Source organism: Ascaphus truei, chromosome 6 (genome assembly GCF_040206685.1).
Source record: "Ascaphus truei isolate aAscTru1 chromosome 6, aAscTru1.hap1, whole genome shotgun sequence".
In the NCBI taxonomy this organism is placed as follows: Eukaryota; Metazoa; Chordata; class Amphibia; order Anura; family Ascaphidae; genus Ascaphus; species Ascaphus truei.
In genome coordinates, this window is record NC_134488.1 from 45260221 (window position 1) to 45277779 (window position 17559).

General features: G+C 41.4%; 1 protein-coding gene across 2 annotated transcripts in view; it reads right to left on the minus strand.

Moving 5' to 3' along the window:
* Window positions 1-6927: 6927 nt before the first annotated feature.
* Window positions 6928-17559, minus strand: part of LOC142496962 (NXPE family member 2-like) — a 34859-nt gene continuing 24227 nt past the window's right edge. For both annotated transcript variants that reach the window (XM_075604094.1, XM_075604093.1), the window contains 4 exons: window positions 13217-13908; window positions 12070-12131; window positions 10794-11012; window positions 6928-8436 (listed from right to left, as the gene is read on the minus strand). In XM_075604094.1, the coding sequence (XP_075460209.1) occupies window positions 7901-8436; window positions 10794-11012; window positions 12070-12131; window positions 13217-13908 (1509 nt within the window). In that variant the 3' untranslated portion in view covers window positions 6928-7900. The remainder of the gene's footprint in view (window positions 8437-10793; window positions 11013-12069; window positions 12132-13216; window positions 13909-17559) is intronic.

Sequence of the window (17559 nt, forward strand, 5' to 3'; positions counted from 1 at the left end):
GTTTCAGGACTGTTGTCCCTTTATCGCGTCAGAGTGTTCAATTGTACTCCTGATGACCACCAAATAAAGCCGTTTTTAACTGGAATTGGTGTGCAGCCCCCATTTTCTACAGCCGCAGTGCTCCGCCGTCGGACCCCACGGGACCACCCACTGCCTTGCCTTCAAATTCTTTATGGGCAAGCTACCCAGCTATCTGAACAAGCTCCTCACCCCTACCTCATGCAGCACCTATCATCTGAAATCAGACTCCAAAAGACTGTTCATGGACCCAAGGCTCAACAAAGTATCCGGACGTTCCTCCTTCTCTAACCGTGCACCTCAAAACTGGAACAACCTACCAGAGACTCTCACATCCACCACCAGTTTAAGTTCTTTCAAATCTAAGGCTGTCTCACATTTTAACCTGGTCTGTAACTGTTTCATACGCCCATAATATATATTATCTTTAACTGTGCATGCAATGTCTTGTATATACCCTGTTCATTTATGTAACTGTATTTGTAACCACGTATTATTTGTCTTAATTATGTACCCAGGACATACTTGAAAACGAGAGGTAACTCTCAATGTATTACTTCCTGGTAAAATATTTTATAAATAAATAAATAATAATGAAAATTAGGTTTAGCCTGGGAGAAGGCAGACTTGAAATGGAATAGGATACATTTGTAGTGAAGGAAGTCTGAGAGAGTGTGAGATTTCCTCCGGAGGCGTTAAGAGGAGCGAGTGCAGGAGTGGAGCATACGTGTGTGGCAGTTTAACCAGAGTCTGGAATTAGAAAGACAAGAACAGAAGATAAAAAATGGAGCATGTAAATCAGGGAAGGAGGATAGGGCAACATTGTTGCTGACCAGTTTGTCAGAGTCTGTAGCGGGGCTGAGAGAGGAGAGGGAGGAGCTGAAAGTGGAATCAAGAGCTGGGAGGTTAATGGAATGCAGAAACGAGGGGTAGATGGAGGTGGAGAAGGGGAGAATTGAGAGAGAGAAAATGAGATGAGACGATTGTCAGAGAGAGGAAAGGGGAAAACGGAAAAGTTAGAGGGAGGAAAGTTTTTTATGGAAAAAAGGTCCAGACAAGTCTAAGGTGCTGGCTCCAGTCTATTGATGAAGGTCAAAAGAAGAGGTGAGAGAGAGGAAGCCGGAATTCCAAGGGAGAGAGGTGTCATCAATATGGCAGTTGAAGTCCCCAAGGAGAAGAACAGGGGATTCGGAGGAGATAAAAAAAGGAGAAACAGGATTCAAAGTGAGAGAGAAAGACAGAAAGGGGGTGAATAGAGGTAGGTGGGCGATAGAAGACCACCATTTGGAGAGGTACAGGAGAAAAAAGCTGGACTGTGTGAGCCTCAAAGGAAGGAAAAGAAAGAGGAGGAATAGGAAGGGTTCGGTATTGGGCTCCCACTGAGCAGTTTCCTGACAGCCATTTTTTGTTTAATCAAAAGGTGACAAGTATAAAACACGGAAATACACAGTGACAATAAATCTCTAGCACATATACAAAGGAGACATAAATACAAGATATGCCTAACACCATGGATCAATGAGTGAATGAGAAACACATCACCTAATACTTTATATTATGAAAAAAGGTGTACAAAAATGAAAAAAAAAATGGCTTATTCACAAAGAGGGCAAATGCAAAAAAGAGGGCAAATGCATAAAACGGGGGAAACTTTTCACGACCTGATGTCCTTTCTTCTGGCCCATTCCCACGCATAAAAACACGGTACTTGCCTTATGTGTCCCTTCTCTATAAGCTCAAAGTTCAAAATTGTAGAAAGCAGCCACACTCAGTCTCTCTGGGTCTGTATAGAATAAAAGTGAGCACTGCACACATTTTACATCTCTTGGGGTATCTCATTTCATCAACACCTAGCAGCTGATTCTTATCTCACGATCACCTTGACAACTCACTCTGAATACACACTTCAGCTAAAGCACTTTGGCTGCCTAAAATGTCTTGATGATTGGAACCAGGAAGTAAAAAACACGTGGGTTCGTTACACAGGCGCTCAGAAACCCGGTGTATCATAGAAAGGAATACAAAATGAAAGGACATTTGTTTTTCAAAAAGACAAAATCGCACAATAATAGATACCATACATTGAAAATACCATAAATGAAAAAAATATAAGGCGCAAACTTAAACCAGTGACAATTTACAAATATGCAGCTGTTTAAAGTGCAATGTTCCAATACTTATTTTGCATTATATATCAGGTGCTGCCAAAAACACTTGCAGTTTCCCAAGTGCAATAACCATGAACTGAATAAAATGTGTGTTCACGGCGCAAACTGAATGAAGTGAATAATAAAGTGAATAATAAAGTGATTGCACGTAATAAATAATACCAACCCTGCTGAGTGATGTTGTGCACGCCTCCGTTGAACCTTGTTCTCATAGGTTAAACCACCATCACAGATACAGTACATGTAGGAAGAAACACATACAGAAATGCTGGTGCAATAACGTTTTATCTCCAAGCAACAAACAACACAAAGGGGATAAACCACAGAAGAATCCTACGGATTTGGCGAAACTTGTTGGGCTTTTTGGACCTAGGAGGCCACCATACAATCCAGCGCTGACGTCAGAGGTCTCCGGAGCACCTGCTGGTGAGAGAAGCAGACCGGAGAAACTCTGTGTGGATGACCAGGAATGAAGAAAGTACTAGCTGCTGACGAGAGTGGAGTTAAGGTTGGAGTGCGCCCCAAGTTACTCCCTGCAAGCTACCTTGGGGGAGAGTGTGAGTTTACCTTATCCCCTTTGTGTTGTTTGTTGCTAGGAGATAAAACGTTATTGCACCAGCATTTCTGTATGTGTTTCTTCCTACATGTATCTGTCATGGCGGTTTAACCTATGAGACCCTGGATCAACGGAGGAGTGCACAACATCACTCAGCAGGGCTGGTATTAATTAATATTGTGCAATCACTTTATTATTCACTTTATTAATCACTTTATTCAGTTTGCGCCATGAACACACATTTTATTCACTTACTGAAAATACCATGTGTTAACACTCTCCACAAACAGCTATCTATTCTAAGAGAAGTGTTCCAGGCAAAGTCTATGGAATCAAAGGATATATCATCTTGGCTAATATTTTTCTCTATATAGACACCTCCGCAATTGATTTAATATGTGGAAAGGAGCAAGGGTCCAAGTGAGGTGGATAGAGGTGGAAGAGTAGCCCACGTGGGATCAGAGGGGATCCCGCACACAGTTTCAGAGTAATAAATGTGTAATAAAATACACGTCAACGTTAACTGGGTATCAGGTTCATACTCAAAAGGTGGAGGCATATCACGGGGACCTATGGAAGAGACACATAAACTTTAATAGAAAACAGGTAAGTCCTAACACACCAGGGATAATAAAGGACAAACATGAGGGTACACAATATCCAAGGTATCCCATCTTAATGGGAACACAGAACTACCCGATTCACCTCCACTGACACTGATGTGTATCATAGCCCCTCCCATGGTGCGATTTTATTGGGTCAATGAAATAGGAGGACATAACATGAGCCGCCCTAGAAAAAACTGCTAATTTCCAGCTCCTTATTTATACCTGCTGGAATAAGCGTATTCAACCTCCTAATTCCTTCAGTCTCCTTCCGTAGCAGCCCTGCGTGGTTTCTCCACCCCATCTATTCCCTGAAACCTCAGTTGATTAGCCTGATGGCCCATGGAGATAAAATGGTGTGGAACAGGTGTTTCTAGATCAGCCCTCCTATTGGCTGCCTTGTGCTTGCCAATCCTCTCTTTGAAAAACTGGGTGGTCTCTCCCAGATACAAACCTTGATCAAGTAGATCACGTACTTAGAATGGCACAAATAATATTTCTACATTTTATATTGGTACCCTGCCCGAGGATGGGAAAAAAACAACACTCTTGTACACTATTGCACTGTGCACAAGAACAGCATATATAGGTGCGTAGTTTGGAACGTCTCAATAATGTCTGTGTAGGACCACCTGCACCTAAGTCGGCCCTCACAAGAATATCCCTCCAATTTTGTACCCTTTTATAGGAGAACAATGAGGGGGGTGGGGGGGGAGGCTTTGAATACATCGCCCAAAGTTTCATCGCGGACAATAATATCCAATGGACATAATGTTTTTTTTTTAGTTTCCCACTTAGTGCATTATATACCGAGACAAATGGGACTGAGAACTGCTTCCTAGGTCTACTGGAAACACTATCTGTTTTAGACAGTAACGTCTCCCTAGGAATGAGTTCAGATCTCAACAGTTATGCATCCATTAAAGATTTCGGATACCCCCTCTCTGAAAAACGACGGTAAATGTGGCCAAGGCCCTTAGATATCAGTTCCGGAGAACTGATAATTCTCCTGGCCCTAATGAATTGACTAAAAGGTAGTCCCCTAATAGTGCCAGGAGGGTGATTACTGTAAAAATACAGAAGCTTGTTACTATCCATAGGTTTGATGAACATGCCAGAATACAATTTACCTCCATCCAGACTAATTGTGGTGGCCATGAAATTGATTTTTGCGTCATTGCAGATTAAAGTGAAACCTATGGTTTTACAAGCCTTGTTCAGATCCTCAACAAAAATGGTTAATGTTCCCCTGTCACCCAACCAATCAGGAAGAAATCATCAATGAACCACACCCACATATGCCCATACATCCTAAATCCTGGATGTACATATACACAACTATGTTCAAAATTGTTCTTACACCAATATTTATATGTGTGTGCTACATTCGATTCCATCGCTGTCTCCTGTTTTTAAACAATGAACTGTTCCTCAAAGAGAAAATAGTTCTTGTTCAGGACAAACGTTAGTAGGTCAATGGCCAACATGCATTCCCTCGGTGTGAACATATTGGAAGTTTCTAATGTGTCTTTTACTGCTCCAATGCCATCCCTATGCAGGATAGACGTATATAAACTATTCACATTGAGGGTCGCAGATAGGCACTGTCCCTCCAGTTTAGGAAGTTGTTCAATCCTCAATAAAAAAATCTGAAGTGTCCCTGATGTGAGATCTGGAAGCGCAAACATGTGGCCTAAGTAAGTTATCCCAAAAAATGGAGACCGGTTGGAAGGCAGAGTCCATCCCGCTACAATTGGATGACCTGGAGGGTGGAACAGATCTTTATGAATTTTGGGGAGAGTGTACAAAACCGGGATAATGGGGTAATGGGTTCCTTTTTAATAAAAAAAACTGTATTGTTTTTTATGTAATACCCCAGAATCCAGATAAGATATCAAGATCTTGATATACAGGGATGATTCTTAACACTAATCTGCTGAATTCAAGTTAATCACTAAAATAATGCCCAATAATCATTTGCTGACTTACTATAATATGTGCAGCAATGTGGTACTGGTTTATTTAAGCATTGATGTCTAACAATTAGCATATTGATGCATAGAGACTATAAGCTATGCTATAAGCAAAGCAGAGATTATATTACTACTGTATTTCAACTGACTGTCTGATAATACGTATCTAGCTAACACTATGAGAGATAATATATATATTTCTGCTGTGATCTTTGTGATTTGTATGTAGCCCTTTTTCCCTCTAATGTGCAGGGTCTACTAGTGCTGGCGGTACCTGTCGTCTCACATGGATCTGAGCCTTTGCTACTGGGAGCCTGGGGTAATGAATATACTGAGTGGCAGCGCCTCCACCTGCACGGGATCCCAATTGGATGGTATAACCCAGAGCAGGAACTATTAATAACAGTCCACAGATTATAAGAATAACAATAATAACATTTACTGTGAGCAATAACCATAAACCACATACAGGCAATAGCAATACTAATGGTTACAGCTATACCTCGCCGTGCAGGGCGTTGTCCCACCACTGAGTATCCCCTCAGCGTGTCCACAGTACCAGAGGTGTCACTTGTCCACTTCACCCAGTAAGTGTCCCCAAAAGATGCCCACCCCTCTAGGCGTGATCAGCGCCTTGCTATACTGGTGTTGGTGCACGTTTGGTGAACGGTACCTGCCGGGTGTGTCCACACCCGGGCGCGCTAAGAACATGAAGCAGGGGATCCGTCGATCCAACGATATCCTCCGCTGGATGGAATGTCTCCCTCTGGAGCGACTTCCACAATGATGGTCGCTCCCTCTCTGGCAGTCCTGGTCACAGACTGCAGCAGCAATAATTCAAATCAAACCACTGTTGCCCTAAGTTGGCTAATCACTGGGGCCTTCCCTAAAGCAGCTACAATCTAGGGTGAGTTAGGGCCTAACTGGGGCCTAGGGGATCTCTGGCCTAGTGCAGAAGGTCAAAGACCCTCCCCTAGTTGCGTCCCTGCTCCAACTGACAGCAAGCTCTCAGAGCACCAAATGTAACAACTGCCTCAGCAGGGAATCCTAACACTCCATTGGCCAGGTCTAGTTACCTGACTCCGCAGCAATCTCTGTTCTCCCAAGCTGCAGCGGAGGTAAAAGCCAAACCAGGGAACCCAGGCCACATGTACACCAAGTACTTACGGGCAGACTTATGTGATTGGCATCTAATTAAACCTAGGGGCAGTTGTGGTATATACATCTGGTGTTCTACTACTGATTTATTTAGGATGTTTATTTATTCAATCACCATTGAGACTAACAGTTACTAGCCAATTCGATGACATTGGATCTAAGAGATATGTACATAACTCTCTATTAAGGTACTCAAACAATAACAACACTTGAATCTCCATTACAGTTAATTCTAGTGCAAGGCATTACAACACAGCGCTATAGAACTGTCTAAATAGAGAGCATATATCAATACAGGTTACTTGCTTCCAGCTACTTGACCTACAGTAAAATACACTATATTTGGGATTTATACCAGTGGTCAATAGTTGGGATATGCTCCTTCTTGGGGATTTTTAAACTCAATTTTTAAATCACTGTAAATAAATCACAACCGTCATTGTTGAAGATAAATAAAACTTTATTATTTTTTTTGTTATTCCCTTTTAAGTTAGTGGTACATATGAGGTGCATTTGAAACCTGGTTTAAAAGGAATTATTATTTCCTGATGATTTCATCTCGCTAAATGCAAATAATATGTACTTTGAGTGCAATATAGAGGGACCCAGTGTGAGAGCTATACCTTACACAATGAGTTGCTAATTATTTAGTATTTTCTGCCTATGCTCCTAAGTATTGCAGTAAAATTAATATATAAGAATTAAGAGTGTGCGGTAGGTTATTTACAGTTTATGAACGTTTTCTGACTCCTGCAACATGATGCCAATCTCCAGGCTGGTCCTCATTTTTTATAAACATATTTTGTTGAGTTTTAATTAAACAGATGATATTAAGCGGCAGAGGGTCCCTAACAGAAGAACAAAAACAAAATAGACAGACGGCAGATTCCTTGGTGTTCAGATCTTACCACCTATTATTCCACCCCTCATAATAGAACTCTGCAAAGTGCATTATCTGTCTCTAGCGTTTGCATTATACCAGGCTACTGTATGTCAAATCATAGCATTACATAAATAAACATGAGAATACAGTGTAATCATTTTATAGGGAACATACAGTATGTGTGAGTATGGATGAGGCTAGGAGACTGTCTTAGCAAACTAGAACGTCTCATGCCTGACTCTAGTACAGCGGTGGCCAACTCCAGTCCTCAAGGGCCCAAACAGGTTAGGTTTTCAGGATATCCAAGCTTCAGCACAGGTGGCTCAATAAGTGGCTCAGTCGTAATGACTGAGTCACCTGTGCTGAAGCAGGGATATCCTGCAAACATGACCTGTTGGTGGCCATTGAGGACTGGAGTTGACCACCCCTGAGTTAGACCTTTACAGTAAAGTAACAATAGTCTCCTCACCTCTCCACCCAGGGGTTGAAGAGACACCTGCCTAAAGATTAACAGTGCATTTTGCAAACCCCAGAGTCTGTTAACATACATAGCTTAGGAATAAGTCTAGTTCATTGGATATGACTTCATTGGGAGGGTGAATCCTTTGACAAGCAAAAGCAGTAGTCATGTCCCAAGCATCGACCACTCCAACCTTGAGACCCCGTAAAATGTAATTTACGATCAAGTACTGTATGTAGCCATGGAAGTCGCTGAGCATTTCCACCCTCTCGTTCATTTCGCTGGTATTCTCTGTTTTAACGATGACTTTGGTATCAGGGCTTCGCAAGAGCAGCTGTTCAATGGCGCGCCGAGTATTCACCACTCTGCGGATAAAATGTTCTACAGGGAACAGTCGGAAATGCATGCCCAGGGTAAATATGATCACGGTTTGCTGGTCACCCCCTATCTGGTCAATTTGATGGGGGAGGGTGAGCTCTTCTCTGAAAGTGTGGAAAACCAGCATTATAAAAGGGTTTGCGTGTTTTCTCCACTCCACTTTAATATTTCTTTCCATGTCCAGAAACAGACGAGTCATTGGCCAACCTTTTCCATAAAGGTTAAATGGTTTTAGACCTACCGGAAAAAAACACACAATTTATTTAGCCATATTGGTTTTGACTTATTTCTTTTATACTTATTACCCAAGGGTATACACTCATAAGTGTGCTTTTCTAACAATGTTTTAAAGACTGCCCATTTATCTTCTACATTTTCCCTGCAAAACACCATCCCAGTGTATTACTTGTAGATTAGTCCTCAGTTTATTAAAATTTGCCTTTCTAAAGTTTAAGGTATTTGTTGAACCCAAGTAATCTGTTTTTTGATCATTTATTTCAAATGAGACCATGTTATGATCACTGTTACCAAAATGTTCCAGGACTTGAATATTTGTTATTACTTCTACATTGTTTGATATGACCAAATCCAGTAGTGCCCCTCTCCTGGTTGCTTCCTCAATAATTTGGGTCATATAATTGTCTTTAAGCACCCCCAAAAAACTGTTTCCTTTTATTGTAATTCTAATCTCATTGCCCCAGTCTATGTCTGGATAATTAAAATCCCCCATTATGCAAACATGACCCAGTTTTGATGCCTTCTCTATTTGCAAAAGTATTTTAGCTTCCTCAATCTCACAGATATTTGGTGGTTTATAGCATATTCCCACAAACATTTTCTTTTATACTTTTACCTCCACTGCTAATTTCTATCCACAAAGTCTCTACATTTTCATAATTTCCTTCATAAACATCATCCCTTATAATAGGTTTTAGATCCGGTTTTACATGTAAACATACTCCACCTCCCCTTCTATTTGTTCGAACCTTCCGAAAAAGAGAATACCCCTCTAAATTAACTGTCCAGTCATGAGTTTCATCCCACCATGTTTCAGTAATGTCGATGATATCATACTGCTCCCTTGCAGCTATTAATTCAAGCTCCCCCATTTTATCTGTCAGGCTTCTTGCATTATAGAAGAAAGGGAAGAACTGGCGCACAATCCAATGAAGTGGGTCCCAGGATAAACAAAATTGATTATTTATTGATAAAAAACATCCAATAAACGGAGGAGAACAACCTCCTACGTGTTTCGTGTACGGTTGTACAGTTTATCAAGGAGTATGACAAATAGCTCACATACAGTTCTTTATATACCCTACCTGTGTTTCTAATTTTCGTGCCAAAATTCGGCAATAACCGGTGCTTTAAAGGAGCATCATCATCCCCATAATTCTCCCCCCATCCCATGTAACAAGCCAAAAGCGTAGGTAGGCAGAAACTCCCCCCGCTCCTCGCCCCTGTGGAGCTACAGAACCGGCATCACAATTGTGAGCGGTCTGTGACGCGACGGGAGCACGCCACCTCCGAACAACCCCTCCCATAACATGAGAGGAGCAGACCAAGGCAATCGCTCCCCGACACGTCTCTCTCCACAGATAGAGAGACGGATGACACAGGAGACCAGCATAACCCATCCACGACAGTAACCCACCATGAGAGGGAAGGGCACCAAAGGGATTAATGTTCAGCTACACTTAAAACATGATACATGTCCATAACATATGACCATGAAATGGTTCAAATAAGAAAATCTTCTAAACATCATAAGCATATTCGGACTGTCAATTTAATACCCATTATTTTAGTTTGTTGTATTAATAAAAATATTTTTAATTATCTCCACTTATCATCAGAGCGTGAGCTCAAGTGCTTGACTTGGGTCACTTTCTCTCCTATATAGAATAATGCTGAAAAAAGGAGAATTAGAAGTAAAATGTGGCATTTTTTTTATCACACATGCTTGTTTTTTGTTTTTTTTACAATTTTCAATTACAATTTATATAATACAAATGATATTATCTATGAATATGAATTAGTGCAGGTCAATCACATTGCAAGCCGTCTAACTTGGAGTTTGTCTTCCACACTGTGTGGTACTCTCATTAAGTTACAGCGAGTTGAAATCATTGGAAGTTCGCTGTAGTCACTTGGGGGTACTGGTAAGACTCAATGATTGGAAGGCAGTGGAAAGAAGTTGAATTCATTGAAATACAGACTTACTCAATAGCATGGCCTCAGGCTGTCTTGCCTTTTGATTTCATAATGATTCCATTCAAATACCATTCCCTTCACATCATGCAAAATCATACTTAGTTAACTGTTTGATCTTCATACAAGTGCAGGGGTGGCAAACTCCAGTCCTCAAGGACTACCAACAGGTCAGGTTTTTCCAGATATCCCTGCTCTAACACAGATGCCTCAATCAGTGGCTCCGTCTTCAACTGAGCCACTGATTCAAACACCTGTGCTGAAGCAGGTACATCCTTTAAACATGACCTGTTTGTGGCCCTTGAGGACTGGAGTTACCCACTCCTGATCTAGTGGATTTAACAAAAGTGAAACTCATACTGATCACCCAAAGAACGACTTACTTTTAACATTGTTTGTGAGGTATGTCATCCATTGAAGCATGGTAGAATCTCCAGTGAGGTATAGAATCTTCCCTTTAATACATTTATTTATGTTCTCCATGCTGCCATATCTTGACATGTTACATGACAGATGATTCCAAACATTCTGGTGAAAATATCCGCCCGGAAACTGATATTTCATCCCTGTGGTGCATTTCTGCTTCACTTCTGGGCTCCTTTCTGAGAGGAAGAACGACAGTTTCTGGATGAAAATTGTTCATTAATAAAAGAGAACAACCAAACGTACATTGTTTTAGTTTTGGGAGAGGCTCTTAAAATAGCCATTTATTTGTCATCTTCTACATCGGCTATAAACCCGTCTGCGACCCGCGAATGTGCTAACAAGTGATATTTGTATTTGCTGTACACTGTAGTACGGTGGAGGATTTTTGTCACTAATTTTACCCACCATTACTTTTTTAATGCCTGGTTATCCCCACGTACTGTACCAGCTTCACGTTGCATAGCCAGTAACCAACCTCGCAGTGATGAGACCGAAAAGGTCGGAACAGCTGTCTGTGAGTAGGTTCACTGACTATGCACTTCTTTAACCCATGCTGTGCTGATAGACTCTTTAATACGGTAGGCGTAAGCTTATAGGGGTCCCTGTTAAAATGGATTTATAGTAAAGAGTGACACAGTGTGCTCATTTGCATGTAATTACCCAGAATCCCTGTCTGCAGTGGAAATACAGTTTGCTATGCGATAATGGGGAAACACAGGGCTGCAGACCTATCTGAGACATACCGTACAGTGCACCACAAGTGGGATTTTTATTTATTGTTCATCAGTTATAGTTATTTCTGTCTCCGGAGAAATGATGCTAGTGTGATCGACACTGACAATACACCAGTGTAATGATATTAAAAGGATCATTTGATTTCCACTGGCTACTCATTTTTGCGCGATATCACTGAGTATTCAACCACAGTTTGCACAGCCAGAGACCTCCTTTCTACCCCTCTCCTTGTTTGATTTCTGATAAGGATAGGATGGGCTAAGAGTAAAGAGAACACTTTAGGAGTCTTCCAGCTCCTGTTAACCATAAGGTGTCTTCCACTGCAGGGAGGTATCTTATTACGTAGGAGTCAATATATCCCACAGTCTCTCCTCATTGCTTTTTCTTGTCTTGTTTATTTTCTAGGGGAAGACGCATTGAGCACCATAGAAGAGATGCCGAAGTTAGGTGTATGTACTGTAGCACTGTCACTTCAAGGCAGGAGATATGAATACTTACGGCCACAGCTGGAAACAGCAATGTTCCCAAAGCTCTTTGGGATTTCAACACGGATATTGGAGCTTGAAAACAAAAAAAGTATTCATGATTTCCCCTTATTTCAAAGTAATGTGTACATTTTAGTTACTTTGTCAATTACTAAAAACAGCTAGATTTGTTGTTGTGCTGATATTGATCATTTGAAAAGGTCAGGACCAGCCTATAATGGATTGTTTTTGGTAAAAGGGGACACTCTATGTCCTAGGATGTCCACTTTATAAAAATGAAACTTTGTTTTTGGGGTAGTTCTTTCCGAAGGATCTAGCAGTAATCGAGGATATGTGAATATGGCCATTAGCTGCAGAGATTGTATAGGAACGCATAGGCCTTGCAGACTGCTGGACTGGAAGTAGCAAGCGGAGATTTGTGACATTTTCGCACGAGTTTGAGAAGTGCTGTTGAACGACATTGTATGTACAGCAGATCTTTGCAAACACTTTTTTTTTGCAAATATCCAACATTTCTGGAAAAATGTAAAAAAATATTTAACAAATGAAACTATTAGGTATTCAAGTGTCTAATTTTGTGAAGAACTTGCCATTAAAGCACTTTAATTTCCTATATATTCGAGTCTAAACAAACTTCAAGGACCAGGCCTTCAACATTTCACCATTTTATAGAAGAATGGATAGGAAATTAATTTTGGATTGCCACACTTGTGAGATTCCAAGGAAATACCCTGTAAATCATCTGGAATCACTGAACGCGTACAACCTTTGCCATTTTCAGGAATTTTTATGTAAAAAATAAAATTACTCAAATTGTGAATTTGAGGATTTTTTTACATTAAAAAAAACAAGGTCACGCAAGGTCGTACGACCTTGCCCTTTTTGGATCCCTGCAAATTCTTTGGGTGAACCTTTCTGTTTTTTTGCAAATGGTGTTCATGTTAAAATAGCGAATTTCTAAGCAAACTTGAATGTGTGCAAACTTTTGGCATATTTCTACCATATTGTACATTATCCACTAACTAGAGCAGCTTGGATTGTATACTCAAAATGGTTCAGGTGGTGTTAAATGGCTGAGAGTGTTTAATTAATTGCAGATCTGATATATGTCTAAGTGGGACATAAACACTATGTTCCTATAAGTCAAATGCTCTTCTTACCGGTTAAACAGAGGCTTTTCCAAGTCCTTCAGATAGGACTGCGAGTCTACGAAAAGACTCATCATTTCCACCAGAGATCCACAAGACATGTTCACAGGTCGGACACAATAGAAATATTCCTCTTCTTTGAGATCAGAATACTCACACAATTCTTGGGTTCTATTTAGATCAAACCCACACTTTGTGTTAACGTCTTTCCCTGGGCTGATAAAATGTCCAGTGTAGGCTACATAACCGTGCCCTTTATTTCTCGCTTGCCAAAGTGCCGAGACCCCTTCACTGGGATGGATGAGAAGGATGGAAACACTTACTGTGCCCTGCCAAAAAAGTGTGAAATGGACATGATAGGTCCCATTGCCAAAGTCCTCAATCCTCCCAGAGGCACTAGCTTTAATATCAGGAGAATATATTCTTGCACTTAAGAAGTCTCCTCCATAGGTCTTCCACTTGCCCAAGTAATCAAACATATCAACTTGCACAGTTAGAGGGTCTCTAACACAATACTTGTCTCTTGGGTTTATTATGATGGCTCGACTGTTCCTGGCATTAGTCGTGTTATCAATGTGGGTGAACCTGGGCTTCGGGATCATGTTGTCTATTTTGTTGAATATTTTGTTGACCTCCTTCTGGAGTTCAGTCTCGTCCTTCATCGCCTGACTGCAGTTGGTCTTGAAATATGCAAAGCTGGGGATCTTGTAATCAAAATAAGAAAGTATTGTTAGGGGACATAATGGTGACCCTATTAAGAAGCCCTTCATTGTATTGTGGCCACAAACAATTCAGTGATGGAGGTGTAAAGAAAAAGCAGATTACAATATGCTCTAAATGAATTGAAAGTGATGGCAGATCTTTGGTACACATTGTCTGCCCATGTTTCCTACTTGCTACAAAATTATAAATGTTACCAGACCTACAGTAAGACATTTATTCAGCACATTCAACCACTTCAAGACCCCCTTTTGTTCAATCATACATGTTGAGTGGGAGATCTCAGTGCGTAAGTGCCCATCACAATATATGCCGGATGCTCTCAGTATCGTGTAAACGTAATGACTTAACATTGTGTTAACGTGCATTTACTCCCTGTGTTAGGGATACAAAGTATATCATGGCCTTAACCAGTGGTCGGGATAACAAATGATTATTTCACTAGGTTGTTCTTGGATGGATTTGCTACTATATATCAAAGGTTTTTCCATAATTCCATACTAGAGTGACTCACTAAAACGAACTTAATGATGAAATAGCGCAGAGCGGGTCAAAAACAGAACCTTCTAATAGTTTCATAGGCTTCCCTAAACAAATCTAGCCATGCTAATAGCAACTATTTAGCGGCCTTTTTTTTTTTTCAATTGCATTCTTAGGGGCCTCTGATTGGAGGAAGGTTTGTCAATCAAGTACTTCCCCTCGATGTCCGACTAGCACCCTCTCTATCCACCTTTAAGACCCACCTTAAGACACACCTGGTTAAAGAAGCATATGAGTAGCTCCGTGGCTAATACTATACACAATATATAAAGCTTTGCCCCCTGCAGACTCACTTACCTGAATGCCCTCCTATTGTATTTGTACGTTCTGCACACCAATTAGATTGTAAGGTCCTCGGAGCAGGGACTCCTTTTCTACAATGTTACTTTTATGTCTGAAGCACTTATTCCCATGAATTGTTATTTGACCTTATTGGAGAGCCAATAAAGATAAGGAGAGGGGAGAGAAATCTCAATTTTAAACACCTGCTGAAGACACTGACATCAAACAAATGTTTGAGAAACCAAAATCTAATTCCTCCCTGGTTTCAGTTCGCCATGTTTACAAAATGATTTAAAAACACTCGTTGGTGTCATATTTGAGTCAAAGGGGCTTCACCTTGTTTTTACTTGTGTGTCTCAGAAAACCTGCATTTTATTCTATCTCACCTGGCCTCAGTAACTCATACCCTCAGTACATATTATTATTATTACTTTGTGCTTCAAGTTCTTTCAGGGTTACAATTAACAAAATAAATATGACTTGGAGGTATGCTGTTAGTAGATAGTGTGCACTGCAACCCATCAACTGCCCATCAGCCGCCCATCAGCTAGCCACCCGCTACCCAAAATCTGGTTTAGCTCACACTACTAGAGCAGCTGCCTGGAAAAGTAGTGGCTGTGGATTATAGCCCTGTTGGGTCTGACACCAGTATGCTATTCCAGTCATTACGGTTCCTTAGGCTTATCAACTCTATATAGTTGGACTGGAAATCCTTTAAGGAATTATGAGATGCAAATAATTTAAACATAGTTTGCATAAAATTAGCAGGTCACCAGCCAGCACCTCAGGGGTGCTCCTTTTTCAGCACAGCCATGTCTCCCTAATGTATTTGGAGGGATGTTTCAGGGGGAATATAAACAGAACTGGAGACACTACTAAATTGAAAGTCACACTCTTCCTCTCAAAAATATGAGTGCTGAAAGTAATACCACGAATTCAATTTTTTTCAAAGGCTGCTGCACCGCCATCCAAGAAATTTCTGCATTAATAATAGGCATACTGTGAAAATAATGCATTTTGGTACGTACATAATAAAACACCTGTGCTGCGTCATATACATTTTTGGGTTGATAAATAGCAACTGAACTATGTGCTAACACTATTAACGGACTTTCTAGGCTTAACGCAAAACGTTTCCTTTCTGTTTGGAGCATAGAAACATTTTTTTTAGCTCATACAATTCACATCATTAAGTTTAGCACAATCTATACGCTTCTTCTGTGGTTAAATTGTGGGACTTTGTTCATATGACACAGTTTGTTGTTTTAAATGATTTTTGACACATCGGCTCATGGTAAAAAACAGATTGATACAATTGAAATGAAAACTGTATTGTGTATTTTTGATTTATAACTAGTATTAGTAAATGATTAGCGTCATTTTATTAATAATAGGCAAGGTGAAAGAATAGGAGCCAGTGTTCCTATGCAATGCTCACAGGAAACAGCCATGCAGTGCAAACAATAAAATAGTTCCAAATCACACAGCAAATGTAGTTATGTCCTTGTCACTAAAACCCTTTTAAGCCACTCTTTGTGGACTCCCACTAACCCCTATGCAGGGTATACTTAGTATGGGTGTCACAGGCCATGGGTATAATGCAAACAGGATAAAGGAAACTCACATATCTCTTGAGATCCAGGTGCTGTGGGGCGTGCTCCTACCAGGTTCGAGTGCAAATGCAGAAATTTCTTGGATGGCGGTGCAGCAGCCTTTGAAAAAAATTGTGGGACCAAAATAGCAGTATACTGGGTACAAAACATTTAATGGTACATAAAAAGACAGCAACAGACAAACTCTGACGCGTTTCAGCCGCCAAGGGCCTTTGTCAAAGAGTATAGTATTTACAAGACACTTAGAATTTAAATACTGTAAGGAATCCGCTCCTCGGTTTACTGTTTGCCTTACCTTGCAGATTTGTGCAGTCCTGGAACACTTCCCCTGATATTTACTGCAGCCTGGATTCACTCACCAAAGCAATACTGCCACACACTCCCTCTGGTATCTACTGCAGCTGTGCAGCCTATCACTGCAACCTAGCCTTGTATTCACTCATTGGAGCAGTACCTTCACACCCCCCTCCAGGGATTGGCCCGCTGGCCTTTAAATACTGCTTTCCCCACAATGCTCCCCGCCGAGCATAGTCCTTTCCGGATGTCACTAACTGTTCTGCCACAAGCTCTCGCTTGTTCCTGTTCCTGTCTCTCGTGCTGAAGCTGAGTATTCTCCTTGTTGTCTGCAGCTCCAGGTTTCCTAAGGCCGGCTGCTATATTCATGCAGCGGTCTGCTCCAGTCTCCTGTGTTGTAGCTGAGTACTCTTCTGGTTGACTTCAGCTTCTTGTTTTCCTGTGACCGGCTGCTTTATTCACGCAGCGGTCTGTTCCTGTCGTCTGTACTGAAGCGGAGGTTTCCCTGTGTTTCTTCAGCTTCCTGGTTCCTGGGGCCTGCTGCTCTTTCCCTAATCCAGAGGCCGTGTCCTGGTTCCTGCGCTGAAACGGAGGATTCCCCAGCCCGCTCAGGACTCTTGCGCTGAAGCACTGGTTTACCCGTGCAGCTAAGCGGTGTGCTACTCTGGTCTGCCTACCACCTCCTGAGACCAGTACCATGGGCCATGGTCGCCGCACGCGCAGAGGCCACCCCCACGACTACGAACTGCGCAATCCGGATCAGCCTGCGCGGTCTAAGGTCGGTGCTTTTACAACCCAACCTCAGCCACGCGGTCCGACCCAGGTTTGTGGCGAGCACAACCGTGACAGTATGCTCGGCCCCAAAAACTCGGACCGCCCTGTGTTGAGGGTTGGTAAGTTTTTTCC